This window comes from Chinchilla lanigera, unplaced genomic scaffold, assembly GCF_000276665.1.
Source record: "Chinchilla lanigera isolate Chin_1 unplaced genomic scaffold, ChiLan1.0 scaffold00019, whole genome shotgun sequence".
Lineage (NCBI taxonomy): Eukaryota > Metazoa > Chordata > Mammalia > Rodentia > Chinchillidae > Chinchilla > Chinchilla lanigera.
The window spans coordinates 13,711,074-13,732,261 of record NW_004955420.1 but is presented as its reverse complement, the minus strand read 5'-3'; the positions used below and the strand labels follow the sequence as shown (position 1 = coordinate 13,732,261).

At 36.3% G+C, this 21,188-nt stretch overlaps 1 protein-coding gene across 2 annotated transcripts in view; it reads right to left on the bottom strand.

The window, feature by feature from the left end:
- Acap2 (ArfGAP with coiled-coil, ankyrin repeat and PH domains 2) overlaps positions 1 to 21,188 on the bottom strand; it is a 127,872-nt gene that overhangs the window by 45,092 nt on the left and 61,592 nt on the right. For both annotated transcript variants that reach the window (XM_005383183.2, XM_005383184.2), the window contains exons 5-9: positions 14,497 to 14,555; positions 12,706 to 12,889; positions 9,216 to 9,260; positions 5,825 to 5,920; positions 2,713 to 2,787 (exon numbers count right to left, since the gene is read on the bottom strand). In XM_005383183.2, the coding sequence (XP_005383240.1) occupies positions 2,713 to 2,787; positions 5,825 to 5,920; positions 9,216 to 9,260; positions 12,706 to 12,889; positions 14,497 to 14,555 (459 nt within the window). The remainder of the gene's footprint in view (positions 1 to 2,712; positions 2,788 to 5,824; positions 5,921 to 9,215; positions 9,261 to 12,705; positions 12,890 to 14,496; positions 14,556 to 21,188) is intronic.

Below are 21,188 nucleotides of genomic sequence, written 5' to 3'. Positions count from 1 at the left end.
TAATTTAAATCTTGAACTTAATCACTATTAATATCAATATTTAGAGTATTTTTAAATGTGACAGAGTATAGTGCTTAAAATGTAAAAGATTTTTAAGGCTATAAATGGGTTTATTAAAATGTATAAAAGATTTTATAACTACTGCTGAATGAAATGCATCCATCAGAACCTCTGATTGCAGTGATCGGATGACAAATTAGGAAGGAATATTCTTAGGCAGTGATGGCAGACCTTTTACAGCTTTCAATGATAACACAGCCCACTGCAGCAAGCATGCTGCAGGTTCACCACCACTGCTCTGACGCAAAAAGATAAATGAAAACTGGAAGGCAAAGAGGTCAACAGAGCAAGGCATCCAGCTTTCATCTGGACGTCAGGAAAGCCTGCATTTCATGTGGGGTCCAAGGGATGAAGACTAAACCAAAGGTGGTCAAAGAAGCTTTTCTAGTGAAACTGCAAGCAAGACAAGAAAGACTATTATTGTCACTTCCATTCAAGATTACGAAAAAGGTCCTGGCCAACAAACTAGTAGGAAAAGATGAAAATTAGAAAGGAAGAAACAAACTAACATTATTTATGAATAAGACTTTGTACTCAGAATATCCAAAAGAATCCAGAGATAAATCAGTATTAAAAGAGAATTAGCCTGGCAATTTAACAAGACCCTGTCTCAAACATAAAAAGGGCTGGGTATCTGGCTTAGCTGTAAAGCAAATGCCTGACTTGTGTAAGCTCCTGAGTTCAATCGCCAGTAACACACACACACACACACACACACACACACACATACACACACACAGGACAAATCAAAACTACAACGATATATCAATTGTCTACCCACCACACTGGCAAAGCTCTCACACTACAATGATGTGGCAAGGAGCAATGGGAACTCTCACACAGTGATGCCTGCCAGGAACCGAATCACATTCTGGAAAACAACTTCGCATCAGCCATTATGTACGGAAGTACACACACTCTGAGGCAGCGGCTTTATTACTCATATAAATTCACCAGAAAGGTATACACATATCAAAAGACACAAATACAAATGCTCATAGCAACCCTGTTTCTTTAACTTATCAATGTCAATCCCTTTAAAAATCTAATTACATTAGATATATTTTCCCTTATTATACTTGAGTTGAATGGAATTTTTTTTTTTTTTTTACCTGTAATGCAGCCTTGCGTCAGCATTTAAGGGAAGAATAAAGGTAAGTATTCATAATGTACAAAAATACTATTATTTAAAGGAAAACAGTTGTGTATGGTTTAAAATCAAATAAACTATCCTAGATTTAATAATTCACCAGTTTTTGACCTTTAATATAATACTAAACTATGTACACAATAGGGAAAGACATTAACAGATACTTAATATTTTAAATTTTTAGTTTAAGCAAATATCACAAATTTCTATAAATGCCATGATCTTTCACTTTAATTAAAGATGATTGGTCCCAATTTTTAACAATCTTTTCATGATAATGTCATTAAAACAAGCTGCAAAAAACAAAGATGCAAAACATCATGTTGTATTACCCCAAAAACACACTATTTTTGCTTGTCAATTTAAAAAAAGTTTGTATCACTTAAAACAGAAGAACATAAGGAATTTGTATCATGTGACAATAACTAAGAAGTAGTAACTAAAGATGGCCTGATAGAAAATCTTTCCTTTTTAAAATACTGTTTCTCTTTCAGCATGAATAATCCATCAATTAAATTTTCCTTTTCTTACTGATTTTGTTTTCATTTTCTTCCTCACACATTTTCTACATCAGATTTAGTCTACAAGTATTTTAAATTCTAAATAAGCAATAACAGCCGGCATGATGGCGCACACCTGTAATCCCAGCACTTGGGAGGCCGAGGCAAGAAGATAGCCAGGAGTTTGAGGCCAGCCTCAGCTACATAGTGAGTTCAAGGCCAATGTGAACTACATAGCAGACCTTGTCTCAAGAAAAAAAAAAAAAAGAGTAAGTTTTAAACCCTAACAAAAGTTGATTTGTCTGCTCAATACCAAGAGAACAAATTTAAAGCAAACCAGAGGCACTTTGTGATACACGAGCATTATTGCCCTCAACCTCCAACTCTCTCCTTTTGTTTTCAGATTACTGCAGAAAATAATCACTAAGATAAAAATTGTATTGAGTTTTAAGCATGTCACATTCAACTTTAGCAATAAGACTAGTTTAATATCTTTCATTTTCTTAAACAAATTTTAAAAATTAGCTATGCTTCAGCAATTTAACAAGCAGTGCAAATTTTAGCACGATGGGAAAGAGAGAGAGTGCTGCCTTAGGGTGACTACCACTGGCACGTCAGGAACACTGACACTAAGGTTTACTCATGTTCATCCCCTCCCCCATCTCACACACACACACACACATACACACACACACACACACACAATTTTTAAAGGAGGCTGGTGGCATCCTAAATAAAACTATGAACAGTGTTTCAAATTCTAAGGGTCACCTTTAACTTAGTTATGGCTGTAAGAGAATAAGACTTTTTTTATAAACTGCAGAGAGCATTGCTTCCAAAGTGTTTTGATCTGAAAGGGTAACAAATTCATACTTTAACATCTGAAAACTACTTTTCACAAAAAGAAGAGAAATTTATCTGTACTATGGTGTAATTAAAGTAACTCAAAGCATTTGTTCAAGCAACTACATAAAACAGAAATTAACTTTTCCCTTCATGTACCTTTTGTTGAATGGTGGAATGTTTTTGTTCCATCTCCCTTTTCTCCTTTGCTGCATCCACAACCAGTCTATCCAACTACAAAGGGGGAAAAAGATTAAATTGTAGACTTAAAAAGCAAAGAAAAAAATGTAAGGTTGTTTTTTTCAAACCATATTCCAATACATTACACAGATAAGCATAGCAGTAAGTCATTCAATTTGTTTATCTAAAAAGGCATTTTGGCTAAACCCTAAAGTAGAGTTCCCTTTTTTTTCTTTCTGGTATTAAATCCTCCTTGAGAAGCTATCTCCTCTAGAGAAGGTCTGGTTTTCAAGAACAGTCCTGGTGCCAAGTGTGCACAACAGGAGGCCTCATCTTGGACACTGCATGATAATGTGTTCAGTTCTTGAATAAGGAAATGACTAGCTGAAGCTGCCTGCTGACCCACTCAGCAATTTCTGGTCATTACAATCAAAATTATAAGGAAGAGATACTGATGAGTTCCCCCACAGAGAGCAAAATGCAGTACACAGTTGAGCTGCTGCAGCCAACTCCCTCAGGTTTACTCTAACAGACACTGTGCGTCACTCAAGATGTTTTCTGTTGCAAGCTGGCTTCCTAATGTTACAGGCAAATCTAAATGGCAGAAACAATAACTGATCTGATGAAATTGCTTGAAGAAAGAGTAATAATAAAAGAATAGTAACCTTTTACTCTGAGATGCCATTATCTCCTCAGTTACTCACAGAATATCCCAAGTGACCACTCCCACCTAGGCCCTCTCCACCAGGCACTACATGGCCTATTACGTCTTTTTCAAGAGCCTAAAAACTTATCTGACATCTGAAGGATATAAAACTTAAGTTATTAATAATAAATTACTTCAACCTGTCAAGTAAAATTTCAATTCATACTGTTTTTCAAAGTTATACTCAATGTAAGATGAGAGTGCAATCTAATGTTTGACAGGATGTAAGAAATGCCTGTAACCTAGGAAGGTCTTACCTTCCCAAAAGGCTCCATTGGATTCCTGTCTGTATGTTCCTATAACACCCTGTGCCCACCCTCCATATGATGGAAAAGGCTAGATGTTCCTAATATATTTTCTCTTTCTTCCACAACAATAGAAGTCTCAAATTCTATAGGCCATCTTCTGGCATTAAGGCTGTATCCTAGGTTTCCTCACAGTGTGATCTTGGCCAAGCAATGACATTGGGATGGACGTAGAAGTTTGTTTGTTTTTTTTGGTTTTTTTTTTTTGTTGTTGTTTTTTTGGTTTTTCTCCGGTACCAGGAACTGAACTCACGACCTTGCGCTTGTTTTTTTTTTTTTTTTTTTGGTTTTTTTGGTTTTTCTCCGGTACCAGGAACTGAACTCACGACCTTGCGCTTGCCAGGCAGGCACTTTGCCGCTGAGCTAAATCCCCAGCCCCAGGATGGACGTAGAAGTGACACGTACAACATCCAGGAAATGTCCTTAAGGAGAGAGAATGTGTCCTTTTCCCTTCTTCCTGCCTGTCAGCTGGAATTTGAGAATGATGGCTACAACCTGATTAGCTATTATAAACCGTGAGACACAATGAATTTAAAGGTAAAATAAGCCTGGGTCCCTGTCAATCAAGTGACCACAATACCACACCTTTGCTTCTACATACCAGAAATAAAATGCCATCTTTTTGAACTACTAGTATTCTCATTTTTCTATCACTTGCACACAAATCTAATCCCAAATGATATACACACAGCACTTAGCACGAAGACTAAAAATGGTGATTTGTTGGTTTCTATCAACAGATTAAATTCAACAGAAATAAAAAACAGATCTGTGTACTTCACAACATATGTCCTGAATATCATACTTAGCCCACATCATCCCAACAGACATACCCCACACAAACCCTCTTGTTCCTTTGTTTATTTGGGGTTTTTTGTTTTTGTTGTTTTTTGTATTTTTGAGATACAGTCTCGCTATATAGTTCAAGGGCTGGGCTTGAACTCACTACGTAGCCCACGCTGGCCTCAAACTCACAGTGATCCTCCTGCCTTGGCCTCCCAAGTGCTGGGATTATAGGTGTATACCACCACTAAGCCCAGCCTCACACACGTACTCTAAAGAGTGAATCCAATTCCCATTCCAATCTTACCTTTCATTTCCCTAAACTATATTTTTCATCATTAATCCCCTCTCCTCAAAAAGAAAACTGTTTCATGTCAACCCAGGGATGCTACAAAGTTAGCCAGACGAGGTGACGTGGTGGTTCACACCTGTAATCCTAGTGCTCAAGAGGCTGAAGCAGAAGGATCACAGTGAGTTCGAGGCCAACCTGGCTACATAGTTCAAGGCCAGCCCGAACTACATAGTGAGACCTTGTCTCAAAAAAAGATACAACAACAAAACAAAGCAAATTGAACCATCTTGGGAAAGACAACTACCTAAAAACTTACATCATTAAATCAAGAAAGTTCACCAACAAATAAAAACAATGTTCCCAGGGGCTACCGGTGTAGCTCCGTGGAAATGTGTTTGCCTGCTGTGCACAAGGCCTTTGGTGCAATCCTCAGCATCCCCCCACCAAAAATAGTTCCCAAACATACTGAAAAAATGCTTCAGATCAGATATGAAAATACTTCCAGCAAAACAAAAATTTCCTAAATACAACTTTCTTATAGTATATGTTTAACTGTAAAACACACACACACAAAAACACACACAAGAAAAAGAGATACCTAAATATAGTCTATGTGATGAAAGAGTTCCCATAATACTAAAATTCTAAAATTTCATTAATCAAATAATATACCATAAATATAGAAAGATGTATAACTCAAATGAAAGGCAAATTAGGACAGTAACTCAATTATCCAAGTGTAAGAAATTAAAAAATAAAACTATGTATACTATGAAAAGACACTATTTTTACATTCACCTTCTTACTACCCTCATTTACAATCTATAACAGAAGATTATTTTTACTTTTATTTCTGGTTATACAATTAACCCACACAATAAATAATCTGCTGCATCAAACTTCACCATAAAGTAAAAGAAATGTCAAATCCCCCACTATGCTACATTTCTTTAAAAATGTAACTATCAATGTATAATAGAAACAAGAAATACAGCTCAATATTACCTGTGCTCCAAGATCTTTCATGTAAGGCCCAAGCTCACTAAATAGATCATATCCTTGATGAAAGAAGGCCAAATGGGCATACATAAAGGATAACATCTGAAAGGGAAAATAAAATAAATAAAATCTTTATTGAAAATAAAGATTTAAATAAAGATTTAAAATCCAATCCTAGATAAATAATTGGAAGTATTTTAAAGTCCTCATCCTAGTTTTGTTTTTTTTTTTTTCCCAGTACCGGCAACCGAACTCACGACCTTGTGCTTGCCAGGCAGGCACTGTGCCGCTGAGCTAAATCTCCAGCCCCGTCCTCATCCTATTTAATGCTTAACATTGTTTCACAAGAGCCCACAATGTCAGACCTATTTAAAAATAAAATGAGTCATTTTTCTTAGAAGCATTTCATAAATATTTGCAAATGCAATGAGAATTTTGTTTAAAAGAAATTTCTCAGTGGTTGGAAATTTTAATAGGCCCCAAATTTGTACTTGCTTAGGTTATAGCTAGTTCATCAAAATTTATATAACTATTCAAATAATAAAATTTTCAAGTTTCACTATCTTCTCGGGTACATTATTAACTATGTGCTCCTTGAACTAAGCTCACTGGCAAACCTTAAGCAAATAGGACACAAAAAATAAAAAGAAACACAAAACTCTCAAAATAAAATAATCATGAACACTTTACAACCTACTAGATCCAAAATGCTCCCACTGTTTCTCAAGATGACAAAATAAAATGAGTCAAAAGACTGCCAATTGGGAGCTTTCTTTACATTCATTCCACAAATTCAAAACTGGCATTAAGGAATGCTTTTTCCAAGATTTTTCTGTATTTTACGTACCCATAAGAGAAAAATAACCCTTATTTTTATTAGTTAAAGTTTTTACATGGGAAGGAATTACATAAGTATATAGTATGGCAAGAATTATCTGACCTCCATATTTTTAGTAACATTTATTTAATGCTCTGAAATCGAAAATTGGTCATAAGGTCCTTAACACTCAACAATCCTCCAAACAAAAATTTGTTTCCAGGAGGAAAAACAACTAAATAAAACCCAAAAATGAAAGGACAAAACTCACAATAGGAAAATGGTTTTCTAAAAACCATTAAATTGTAAAACAAAAATGGAGGAGAGGAAGAGGGCTATATTAAATGCAAAATATTACTGTATATCAAAACATATTACAGGCATATTAGAAGACAAATGATAAACTAGGAAAAAATGGATGATAAAGATTTAAAATCTTACTATGTAGGCGATATTACAATCAGTATGAAAAATAAACACTCCAATAAAGTAAGAGACAAAAGGACATACATAAAGTACAGAAGTGACCAAATAAAAGGTTCAAACTAATTTGTATTAATGAAATACAAAACTAAATAATGAGATCACAATTTCTATCCGCCAATGGGGTAAGGGAAGGGAAACTGTAATACTCATTGTTCATAAAATGTGCAGAAGTATTAATTTACATACACTATTAGCACAAATACGGTATAATCTTTGACAATATTTTTTTTCTTTTTTGGGGGGGGCAGGTGGTACCAGGAATGGAGCTCATGACCTCATGCTGGCCAGGCAACCGCTGTGCTGCTGAGTCACAACCTTGTGGTTTCCAGGCAGGTGCTGTGCCTCTGAGCTATATCCCCAGCCCTTGACAATATTTCAAACGACTTTATTCACTAGTTAAACCCTCTAAGTAATCCCTTGTCTATAAATCTATCCTAAGAAAATAATCATATTATTCACTAGAATTATTACTACAATGCTGTTTTAATGTCAAAAATATGGAAATTACTTGAACATTCACTAATTGATGAAGATAATTTGTGGTATAGTCAAGTTCAGCAAACTGACTTGCAAACTGTATGCACCTATTTCTGGATGGCCCATGAGGTAAGAATGGTTTTTACATTTTTAAATGATTGAAAGAAAATGAAAAGGACACATAAAATTCATGATATGTGAACACTGTATGAAATTAGAATTTCTGTGCCCGTAAATGAAGTTTTATTGGAACACAGCCATGACCACTCATTTGCACATTAATTATGTCTGCTTTCTCATTACAAGGGGACAGCTGAGTAAGTACAACAAAGACCATGTGGCCTGCAAAACCTACTGTATATACATTTATATGGTAGAATTCTACTTGGTCATAAAAGTCATCATTAAATATTACTGTCAACACATTACTGTCAATCTGCAAAACAAGCAGGAGATAAATATCATTTTTTAAAAAGAGTTTAAATTAAAAATACAATGTACAACACAAAAATGAACATAAAATCTAGGAGAAAGCCAAGTGAAAACAGGAATATAAAGCCATTTTAATACATCCTTTGGGGGAAAAAGTAACTTCTGCAAATAAATTCAAAGGAGAAATAATTTTGAAGGCTCTCAGAAAGACTGCAACACCACATCAAACCATCTCCCTGTTCATTTTCCTGTTAGCTTTAAGATCCATCCAACAAAAATGAAAACAAACACTGGGTAAATAAAAAATACGTATCATTGTCACAAGGATGAAAGGCTCAGGAAAAAATAACAGCAATCCTAAAATTGCACTCACTGGTTTTGGAACTGAACACCAGGGAACAAACCAAAAGGTTGAAACACTATCAACCGTAAGGGTAAATTCTCCAAATGACTGACTCCTGTAAGTCCTCAATCGCAAGTTTAAAAAATCTAGAGGAAAGTATAAATATGTTAAAAAAGGTTGCACAGGAAATTTATAAAAACAACTATAAATGAGAGGAAGTTCAAAATCTAAATGCAATAGGATTATACTTTTATAAATTTCAAAACAAATTCTAAAGTATTCTCAAAGGTTTTTATGCTGGGGATATAGCTCAGAGGTGTAAGCACCTTCCTGGCAAGCACAAGGTCCTGAGTTCAATTCCTGGTACCAAAAAAAAAAAAAAAGGCAAAAGTTTTTACAACAGCCACTTCTAGTTGTTCACCAAACAGTCCTGGGCATCTAGTGTAAAGCATCACATCAGGATAGAATGGAAACAGAACAGCACTAAGTCTGTCTTTATAGGGGCTGGGGATTTAGCTCAGCGGCAAAAGCGCCTGCCTGGCAAGCGCAAGGTCGTGAGTTCGGTTCCCGGTACCGGAGAAAAAACAAAACAAAAAAAAAAAAGTCTGTCTTTATAGAGCTAGAGGTACGTATATTAATAGATAAGATACACATAAACAACTGTAACATGAAGACATGACAGAAATTACTTTGAAAAAGAAATACAAATGAAGATAAAAAGGAAATAACAGCAATTATGAAGCATGGAATGTATATTTAGTAGATGTTCCTATAAATATTTAACTATGTAGAGTTAGTTTCATATTAAAATATTTAAAACATTATTTCAATTAATATCTTACTGATTTTAGGATTTCTGATCTCCTTTTTGATTGAAGAACATTAATCTGAGGGAAAATATGCTTGATTAATCACCCATGTACCATTTTTAAAACTAATCCATAACACCAAAATTGGTGTTATGGCAAAATTTGCATATTCTAATGGTTTGATTCTTTTCTAAAAGTGAAATAGAAACCAAACTCAAGTTTTTCATCCTTTGACCCCCATTTTGCAAAAAGTTAATATAAACATACCAATGACATTCTGAATCACTTTTTAGCTCAGTAAAAAATCAGCCACCTAAATTAAAATATTATAGTGACAGAACTATTTTGACTTTTAAACTTCTGAGAACTCCATCTTTTCCCCACCCTCCCTATTCTGCATGGACATCAAAGTTCAATATACAGCCTTAATGCAAACGCTAATTCACATCACATCTTTCCTGGACTTTGCAGTAGCCTATGAACTACTCTCTTGCATCCCTTCCTAGCACCCTATGGTCCACTGCCACACAGTTACCTCTGACTTAAAATTCCCTCACTTCCTATCATGTTGAGTAAGGCCTGCTGTGATGAGGTCCCGTCTCTCCAACCTAGTTTTTGATTACTTTCCACATTTCTGTGCTACAACCATTGCCTAAGATTGTCCCCATCTCAAAGCATTTGTCTTAGCTCTTCCGTCTTCATGGAAGGATGGCTGCCTTTGAGACTATGAGGCTGCCTCTTACCAATCAGGTTTCAAGTACCATTTCCTTACCAAGGGCCAGTGCAGTTCCTTGCACAATGTTTAGTACATAAACCCTATTTATTTAACCTCGTATTTTCTTATGGTCTTTTCCCAAGCTAAAGTGTAAGTTCCATGAGACCAGAGCCTCTGCCTTATTCTCAGCTTTAGTCCTCAAGCAGCACATAATAAACAATCAATATTTGTTAAGAGTAATGGATCTTACATATTTTAATTAGACTAAACTTATTGAAAGATCAGTAAATTAACAGATTTGCTTCTTGGGATCTTTGGGATCCTCTCCCAACTCCAGAAATTCCTAATAAACATTTTTTGTCTGTTATTAAGTATCAGCTTATTGAAATAAAATGTTTACCTAAATCATTCACTTTTGTTAATATTTTTGAAAGATTACACAATATCTTTTCATATGTCCTTCCCACTGAATTCTCTGACCACTTTTCAAGATAATTTAAAGCACTCAATAGAAAACAAAAACATACCAAGAAATGGCTAATAATCTTTCTCAACAATTAAGCATTAGTTGCTTCTACATGTCAGCTTCAAGATATTGGTGGGTCAAGAAAAAAAAAAAAATATATATATATATATATATATAGGTGGGTGAGGAAGGTAACTTAGAACTGTCAGATGAACACAAAAAGAAGTAAACTATTTATCAGGTGTAAGTTTGACAACAATGAATACTTTGGATGAAAGCCCTCATATATAAAATTCATAACATTTAAGTCATTCACTCTTTGAAAAAACATTTATTACACATATTTTTTCCAACCACTAAACTACCAGATAGGGACACAATCTAGGAATAGAAAAGACATAAGTACATGTTCACGGTAAATGCGGTCAGTCATCTAACTGCAGTGCATATGAAAATATTACGGCAACAGAGACAGAAGAGGCAGGAACAGTTCATTCTGCCTGGAGAAGATGTGAACAACCCCGACCACAGGCCAGAATGTGAATCAGAGACGGCAGGAAAAGCACTGCAGAAAAGGCCATGTTTATGAGATTGTCCTACTAATATTCTAGGTGAGAAGCAGTCGAGACTGGTTTAGGACAGCAGCTAGGGGAAGGAGAAAACATATTTATGAAGTATGGAAGAGGAATTTCAAGGTGTCTTGGTGGCCAGCTCCTATTATAAGCTTCTGTGAGAGTAAGCAGGTGATGTCACAACGTTAGAAAGGACCAAGAGAGAAAAAAAAGCCATTTTGGAAGTTGCAGATTTCAGTTTTAGACACTGAATATGGCACGACTGTGAATAATGGATTTTGTCATTTATATACAGGTAGCAATTCAAGCACAGGACATGATAAGAATGTCAGAGAATAGCAAAGAAAAGGAACAAAACCAAAGATGGAAGCCTTAAAAGGAGACGAAAAAGGCAGACAAAGGAAAAGTTTCAAGGCAGAAACTGAAAAGAACTAGGAGGACCCAAAAGAGGATTTTAGATAAATCAAGATAAAAATATATTTCAAGAAGGAGCGTGTGATCTACCATCTCAATGAATGAGAATAGTCACGTAGGCCAAAAACTAAAGCAAATGTAATGAATAAGACCTGTGCATGGCCATGCCAGCAAAGGGTATTGGGAAGGCTGAGGACTTGTTTGCAGCAGGAAGGAATGTAGACAGCAAGCAGAAAACAAGACAGACTCCTCCATTCTAGAAGCCTTTCATCCATGAAGGGAACAGACTGCATTTTTAACAACTTAACTTCCCACAGGAACTTAGGAAAAACATAAAGTGCATTATCTAATGTTTTGCAATTACACAAGTCATTTTTAACCACTAATTTGTATATTATGGTTTTTTTAAAAAAAGAAATAATCTGTATTATGACTATTACTACTATTACTATGGAGTCAACCATCTCTGACATTACTGCTGTTTGTAACACAAGATCTGAACAAGATAATCCCCTAAACTTTAAAGCTTTCAAGCTTTGAACCCCTTGATATATAGAGAGATATGATGTACCTGTGAAATATCATATTATGCCATCATTTATCATGTGTTTTGAGTTCCTTTGAAGACCTATCACATGCAAACTAGGCTCAATTATTCATTTGACAAGAAGATCACCAAACACCTTGCCAAACCCAGATCTCTAGCTTTTTCTTTTGTTTTGATTTTTGTTTTTTGAGGAGCTTGGGGTGGAACCCAAGGCCTTATGCATGGTAGACAAGTGGTCTATCACTGAGCTACACTCCTCAAACCCAGATCTCTAGCTTTGAAAATGCACACCTGATTAAAAAAAGAAAACACTATTCTAGAAATATTTCTCATTGAGCAATATAGTGAGTCTTGAAATCACCAAGAATCTACTCTAAAGAAATAAGTAGAAAAGTAGCAAACAATGTATATATAAGGATATTATTATCACAAACAATTATTTAAAGTTATAGTTTTACTATTCCCAGTAAAAACTAACAACACCTTAAAAGTCTGACAGTAAAATATCAATTGGGAACTACATAAAATAAAGTATGTATAGTAGTTTTTAAAATACCTTTTAAAAATGTTCAAAAATGGGTGAAGTTTTAATTAAGTGAAAAGAGGAAAGAATCTGAACTAAAGGCACATACATCCCATCCACACAGAGCATGTACATACACAAAAAGTATATACAGATAAGTGACATTTTCCAGAAAAGATCATGTTTGAATTTTAAACTCAAACAAAAGTATTATTATTGATAGTGCAATCTCTCAAAAGTAGCATACTGTTTAGTAAGCACTGTTTGAAAACAACAAAATAACTACCTGAAGTACATAGTCAAGGGCTATGTGTCGAAAACATTTTCTTGTTGCTGTCAGAATGTTTGTGGCTTCTTCAACTTCGTGCTGTTTGTTTCTTTGAACTTGGGCATTTTTTACTAATGCATTTTCTTTTTCTTCACTGACTTTTTCAAATTGCTTCTTGGCATCTTTGAATTTTCTAAGATCTCTAAAAAACAAAAACTTAGTGAAGCTTTCTTTCATGAAACTTTCTTGTTGAAAAACTCTGGTAAAGTAATTTTAGCATTTAATTCTTATGAGCCTCCATTTGTTGCACCATGCACTGACACTCATGAGCACTTCCAACGGAATTACGTATTATTCCCCAATTACAGGTTGAGTACCAATAATCTGAAATGCGTGGAAGCAGAGGAGTTTTGGATTTCAGAGCGTTCTGGATTTGACAGTATTTTATGAATCTTTCCAGCTGAGCATACCCAATCCAAAAATCCAAGCCTGGTGATCAAAAAGTTTCAGATTTTGGATTCAGAGTATTTCATATTTCAGACTCAGGGCTGGGGATGCTTATTATTTTAATGGATGTAACACGAAGTGAAAATAAATTCTCAAATTAACAGAAAGATAAAGTTAATGCTTTAAAAAAATAAATTCAGGGACATGTACCATTATTTAACCACTGATTTTTAAACAGTAGCACACATAAGAATCATCACAGGGTACTTGTGTCAAATGCAAATTCCCAGCCCTTTCTCAAAGATTATAATTCATTAGTCTTTGGGATAAATCTTAAAAATTTGAGGATCTATTTTTTGTAAAGACACACCTTTGATTTTACCACTATGGATAGTCTACGGCTAGTTTTTTATAAATAAATTTTTAAAAGCACACACACACAAACTCATGTCCATGCACAAGCACACACATCAATTTCTAAAAGCCCAGTACCAGTAAGGGCCAACAGTATCCCATTCAATGGTCTTGAAAAGTGACACCCTGGAGTTACTAATCACCTTACTTTTAATCACATAACATTTCTTTACTTTTACTATGAAGGAATTAGATAAAATAATCTCTAGAAAAATTATTTTTAATCAAATAAACCTAAGAAAGATTTTAACTGAGAGTTACCATGAATTTCTATATATACATTCTACAAGGACAATCGGAGTGTCTACTAAGGAGTAATTTATATACAAACCTTTGAGACACCATTTCCACAACAAAGTCTAACCTACTGAAATAGCAGTGCATTATGCTAGTAAGTTCTGGTGCTATTTACAATCTCTACAATTTATATTAAACATTCTATCATAACCAGTTTTACCTGTAATTTTATATATTCTCAGTAAAAGAATTAAAAGAAAAACTAAATTATTAATGTGAAAAAGGACTTTCTCAAAGTCTACAAAGTTCACACTTTATTTCTAGGTCAATTTTGTTTCGCATATGAAGCATAATGAACCTGACACAAAAGGTTTTGTACGTAACAAAAATGCGTACTTCTGTGAGTCCTTCTTACTCTCGTACTGAGGCAAGAGAAAAGTCAGTTCCAAGGACAACCACTAACGCTATTTCAACTAGAATTTCATGAGCCGTAATTTCTTTCAAAAAGGTCACTTTCTAGATGCAATCATTAAGTGGTTGTTTTCCTTCCCCTTCACTGCAGTTGACTGACTCTTTTTTGCTTTTTTCTTTTAAGAGAAAATGAAACAAATTTTCACCAAATAATAAGTGAGTAACAATAGTTGTGACATTGTGTATCGTTATCTTTAAAGTAGTTCATCGGCATAATACATAAACCAAAAAGACTCTTACTCTTTAACAAAGTTCTGAAGCTGTGCCTTAATTGATCTCTGAGTTTGGTCAAACAGGATCTAAAATATGAAATGTAACATTGAATGATTAGGAAAGTAAACAAAATCATTTTCTTATATTTCTATAAACACCACATCCCTTCATCAGTACTCTAATTCTCATAGCATCTGTATTTCTTCTTACTGAATACTAGAAAAAAAGCATTTTAAAAATAACCTGAAACCAGTTTTAAGCCTATTTCATCTGTTTCAAAAATAAAGTTGCTTCTATTCACAGAGGAAAATGAATCTGTTTTAATATTTAAATAGACTGTTGAAACAGTAAAGCAACCTTTTCCTTAATTTTATTTCAGGCATTGGGAGAAAATGTGAAAGAGTAATACAAATTCCACTCCACCTAATGCACATGTGTCTTACTCCAACAGATGAGCACAGCCCAAATGAAAACCACCCAGAATGCCGATGGCTTAGGGAGAGGTTTCGAATTTGAGAAATCCTGGGGACTTAAGCACTGCATACTCTGACTGCCTTTAAATTAATGGATAGCTAAGATTAGAGACAAGAATAAAATCTTGTTCCTCAGGATGGTACTTTGCCCCACTTAAATGATGTCCTATCCTTACAACTATGGCTCTTTGTAAGGCCAATTTCATAGGACTTGTCACCAGAATTCCAAGTACTACGATAATTTACAAATTACTTCATTCAGAGTTTGAAACAGTGAGATAAATGAGAACAAAAATCAACATCCAAACAACAAAATTCTTGTGTCTTTCTAATTAGAAATAGCACCATGCTGGGGCACGGTAGTCCACATCTCTAATTCCAGCTACTCAGGAGGCTGAGGCAGAAAGATGGGAAGTTCGAGCCTAGCCTCGGCAACTTAGTGAGACACTGCCTCAAAATACATAAAAGACCTGGGATGTAGCTCACTGCAAAATTATTTGCCTAGCATCCATGAGGTGCTGGGCTCAATGGCAAGGGGAAGGGAAGGAAGGGAGAATTTGATCCCTTTGGTAGAATTAAAGAAATACAACCTATAGTTTAAAACCTCCCACACTGCCTAAAGTGAAAGCTACACTAGCAATCCCACTCTTAAGTGTTAGACCAAAGGAAATAAAAACCTGGGTTCATGCAAGCACCTGTATGCAAATGTTTATAGCAGTTTTATTCCCAATTCCCAAAAATGGAAACAAAACAAATATCCTTGACTCACAGAATGGAGAGGCAAAATACAGTACACTTAAGACAGTGGAATACTACTCAGTAATAAAAAGGGATAATTATTAATGGATACCACACAGATGAATCTAAGTGCATATTGCTAGGTAAAATAAGTCATATTCAAAAGGCCACAACCTATACAAGTTGTATGACGTTTAGCAAAAGGCAAAGCTGTAAGAATAGAAAACAAGTCAGCAATTTCCAGGGGCAAAAGGAAGAGCTGACTGATGAGGGCAAAGAAGGACACTATGAGAGCGTCCCGGAGTTGATACAACTGCTGAGCATTTTACTGGGGAGACTGGAACATTCGTATTTGCCAAAATCTGTAATTATTCACCACAAGAAATCAATTTTGTTACATTTAAATTTTAAAATAATTTCAAAGTATTAAGAAAAAGTGCAAATAAGAATCAATACATTTGTTTTAACAAGTGAAGAAGAAACAATGTGATTACCTTAGTTGATTTTGAAAGAACAGCTATAGAAACATAAATCCCTTAGCAAGGCATGCTGGTGGATGGCTGCAATACCAGCAACGTACAAGGCTAAAAAGGAGGATCACAAGTTTGACCTCAGCCTCGACAACTTAGGAAGACCGTGTCTAACAATTAAACAAAATTTAAATGGCTGAGGCTGTAGCTTAGTGTGAAGGCCTTGGGTTCTATTACCAGAGGGTGGGTGAGTTGGGAGTTGGGGGACAAAGAGGAGGAAGAGGAAAGGAGAAAAGGGAATGGGGAGGAAATGGAGGAGAGGGAGAAGGAAGTGAGAAAAGTGATAGAGGGAAGGAAGGAAATATAAAACCCATGAGCAAGGAACACTTATGCTTCTCAGAAACAATACCCCAACATTTATGAAAACTGACCACACTATAGAGCATGAAGCAAGGGTACGGTTCACGTCGAACATACCACTGAGCTGAGTGACACTTCTACACTACAAAACTTCTGTTTTGGGGGTTGTTTGTTCTGTTGCTGCAGGGTGGTGGTGGTGCTGCTGCTGGGGATGGAACAAGGGCCTTGCATATGCAGGGTAAGTGCTCCACCACTGAGCTATACCCCAGCCCACTACAAAGAGAGCTGCTAACATAGATGGATCTCAAAAATTTTACTCTAAGTGAAAGTAGTCAGGCATTCTCTCTCTCTCTCTCCCCCCTCTCTCTCTCTCCCTCCCCTACACACACTCACACGCACACACATGCACACACAATACCACACGATTGCATTTATATGAAATTACAGAAAAAGTAAAATTTATGGAAGATAATCAGGTCAGTAAGTTCAACACTGTACCAGAAATTCTAGCAATGCTACAATCAGTCAAGAAATACAAAGTGTATAGACTAGAGAGAATATAAAATTATCTATACACGAAATGATCAATTATGTAGTCAGAACTATAGGAATCTTCCAAAAGAATCTACTAGAACTAGTGAGTTTAGCAAAGTTGCAAAAACAAAGTCAATGTACAAAAATCAGTTGTATCTCTACTGGCAATGACCTTTTAAATATTGGACTTTAAAATACCAATGGTAGCAGCACCAAAAATAGGAAATGCTTAGAAGAAATCTATCCCAAGGAAAAGAACAGTATTTTCCTGTCATATCACTGTTTTAAAACTTAAAAACATTACCATCTATATCCTCCAAAATATAGCATTATCAAAATACATTTTATAGCTGGGCATAGTGGTACACATCTGTAATCCCAGTGCTCAGAAGGCTGAGGCAGGAGGATCACATGAGAGTGAAGCCAGCATGGGCAAGACAGTGAGTTCAAGGCCAGTCTAAACTGTATAGCAAGACCCTGTCTACTAAAAACCAAAATTTTATATATATATAGATATAGATATAGATATAGATATAGATATAGATATAGAGAGAGAATAAAATGAGAAGCATTTCAAGAAACTGAGATATAGATATATCTATATAAAGGAACTGATAAATATGTATATACATACATATGCATACACATGTATAGATATATATAGAGACAGATGATAGATAGATAAGATAGATAGATAGGTGGATGGATGGATGGATGCAGGCCTACCACCCCCACCCAGACAGAGTCTTGCTATATTGGGCCTCAAACCAAGTGATCCTATTGAGTAGCTGGCACTAGAGATGTATGCCACCATGCCCAGCTATAGCCTATACACACACACACACAGATTTTTTTTATTAGCACATATATATTTAATGGGGACAAGTGTCTACGTAGTTCAGGCTGGCCTTGAACTCACGACCATTCTCCTGCCTCAGCTTCCCCAGTGCTAGGATTACAGGGGTGCACCACCACACTCAGCTCTTAAGCCTATATATTTTTAATATCTTCACTGGAGTAAAAGTACGTTGCAAAGGCAAAGGAAACTATGTAAAGTTCTGTCCACTATTTGCCAATTTCAAGCCATCCAGCTACCTAACAGCTCTTTATTTTTCTGTACTAAACTGCTGCACAGAACTGCCTCAATTAACCTGCTACTACCTCAACACAATTCCTAAGTCACTACACCTTGCTAAGTGAGAATTCAGAAGTAACCAGCTATAACAGCTACCAACAGAAAAGCCAAGGTCACTTCCACTTCTGAAAATTAACAATATCACTCCTTGCAACACAGGTATGAAAAAAAAAAAAAAAAACCAACAGAATGTCCTTTAACCCATCTAATTATAAAAGGGCCTTATTAAAGTGCAAAAAATAATACATGACTCAACCAGCTCACACTCAAGTTACTCCCCATTCTCTGCACCTAGCTAAAGCAACACTCTCTCTGTTGTGTTCAGGGAAGGCTGAAAGTCTGCAATGTACTTTGCAGGTAGCGGACAATCCAACTCAGGAAGTTCAGTAACAAAAGAAGCCAAATATCCAGGGATAGCATTAATCCTGCTTGTACTTCTTACCATTTATTTAGGTGCTACTGGTCTAAACTTTATAGATAAAAGTCTCTGTGGTCGATTTAAATATTATTCAGCTACAGTGGCACTCTTTTGATGATTCCACATGACCTAATGACGCCTGCCCCTTCCAGAATCTATAGAAAGTTGCAGGCCATGGCTTTTGACCCTGTGGATCCACTGCCTTCTGGAGCTAATCTCACTAGGCCTGTATTGAAGAGGCCTAAAATAAATCAAGAAGCCTCTTTGCAACCACCAGGAAGAGGTTACAGTAAGTAAATGAATGATTATTATTTGCTCCACTTTTTCCACATCCTCTTCCTATATTAATCTGTTTCTCTAAATTCTTCTTCACTTATGACAGTGGTTCTCCACTGATTTAGCTATATATTAAAATCACATAGACAGTTAATAGCAAACACAAATGCCCAAGCTTGTAGAAGAAGGATAAGATCTTTCTGCATTTTTACCAAGTTTGCAAGGTGATACTGTCACCCAAAGATTAAGACAAACCGTTTTAACCCAGGAGTCCTCAAATTGGTTGCAAAATAGAATAAACTGGGGAATCTTTAAATATCTGGATGCTGGAATGATGAAAAACACTGATGAGATTGCAGATGCTACACTGTCGAAGCCCAGCAAGTGCACACATGCATCACTCACATTACTTGTGCGCTTGTTAGAAACAGGGTATCTACAGAAGCAACCTAGACTTAAAAGGAAAGCAGAATCAGCTGCACTTACCAAGATTTCCAGGTGGGCAATGTACTAAAGGCACTACAGTGTTTGTCAGACCAAGCTGCATACAAGAATAACCTGGGGAGTTTTTAAGTTTATGGATTCCTGTTCTTCACTCCCAAAGATGCGGACTTTGATCGGGCTGGGATGCAACCTGGTTCATCTTCCACCACTCAATGGGATTAAGTGTGTGATGCTGGGATTAAGGGTGCATGATTACTACATTAGTCCACTGATTGGTCTGGCACAGTTCTGGGTTAATAGGAAGGCCCACCCTGGATGTGGGTGGCATCACCCAAAGGGCAAGTAGCCTGGAAGGGGAAAAAGGATGAAGCAAACTGCTGATGCTGCTGCTTCCCTACTTTGCTGCCTTCGGCCTGCCATGAACTGTTTCTCCTGTGTGATGCCCCTCTGCCATGTCACCATGCCTTGGAGCCAGCGGACTGTAAACTGAAACCTTTACAAACCGTGAGCTACAACAGACCTTTCTCCTTTGAGTGTTGGGTATTTTGTCTCAGCAACAAGAAAAGTAACTAAGACAACTGATATGCAAAAATAATAAAAGCAAGGCACCCAATTTGGTCATAGAAAAGTGGTTCTCAAACTATAGGGTACAACAGAATCACCTGAAAGATTTCTTCAAATGCCAGTTGCTGATCCCAGCTGCAGACAATCTGCTTACTTTGATCTAGTGGGCTCAGAAAACCTGGAGTTCTAACACATCCCCAGATGACATCAATACTGCTAGACCAGGGCTGCTCTTTAAGAATTACTCATCTCAAACTTCAGTAGTGGGTTTCAAATTTTACTGTAGGTGAGAATCACCTAGTACAATTTTCACATTCCTCCTGTCCCTGGAGGTGCACGCCATTCTACCAAAAGGCAGTTTTTTTCCCTTATCTTGAAACTGACATGGCCCTAAATCTGGCTTTGATCAAAAGAATGAAGCAATGTGACTTCTAGGTCTAGGCCTTCTTGCTTTGGTCAGAAGAAGGAAGCAGTGAAACCATGCACCTATGGATATCATACCCTGGAAAGGGAGGTATACATTAAGGAATCTGAGAAGACAGGCCAAGTGCAGAGAGAAAAGTTTTAGAGGATAAGATATTCCAAAGACTGAAAAGAAGTCCAGCCATGTCCAGCTACTCCAGCCACCTCACCTGAGACACGTTAGTGCCTCCAGCCACAGACAAGCCATCCAGCCAAAACCAGCTGGAGCAGAAGCAAGTTGGCCCTCCAAGTCCTGCTCAAATGGTGGCGGTTTTAACATATTCCCACTGGCTTGAACCACTGGTACATGCATATGACTGTCCCATCAGGTAGCTTGAACCACCAGTGGACAAGTGGCCCAGTCATGTACTGGGACAGGCATGCAGGTACCACCAGTGATTCAAGCCTCCCAGCAGCAAGACATATGCTATTATGGCCCTACCATGAATGTGCTAAGTCACTAAGTTTTAGGGAGATGGTCAAACAGATGAGGAAGTAAGACTCTGACAGTCATATACAAGATATTAATGTTTACAAGCTTTATAGTGATGTTACAAGTTGTAAACCATTTGGTACAAAATTCCGAAGTTTACAACTGCTGAAATTGTATTTTGATATTATTTACACTGACTTCTGTTAACTTTCTAAATGTAATAATCATTACTTTAGCAAGACTATATATCTCTTACCCCTGCATATCCATTTTAATTATCAAAAACTACTTAAATTATTTTAGTCACAGTTTTTCTGTTATCATTTCTTATTTTTGTTCTCTTACTAAAAATGAAATTATGCATGGCTGACTCCTCAGCAATATCATTATTTGGTATTGTGTATTCTTACTA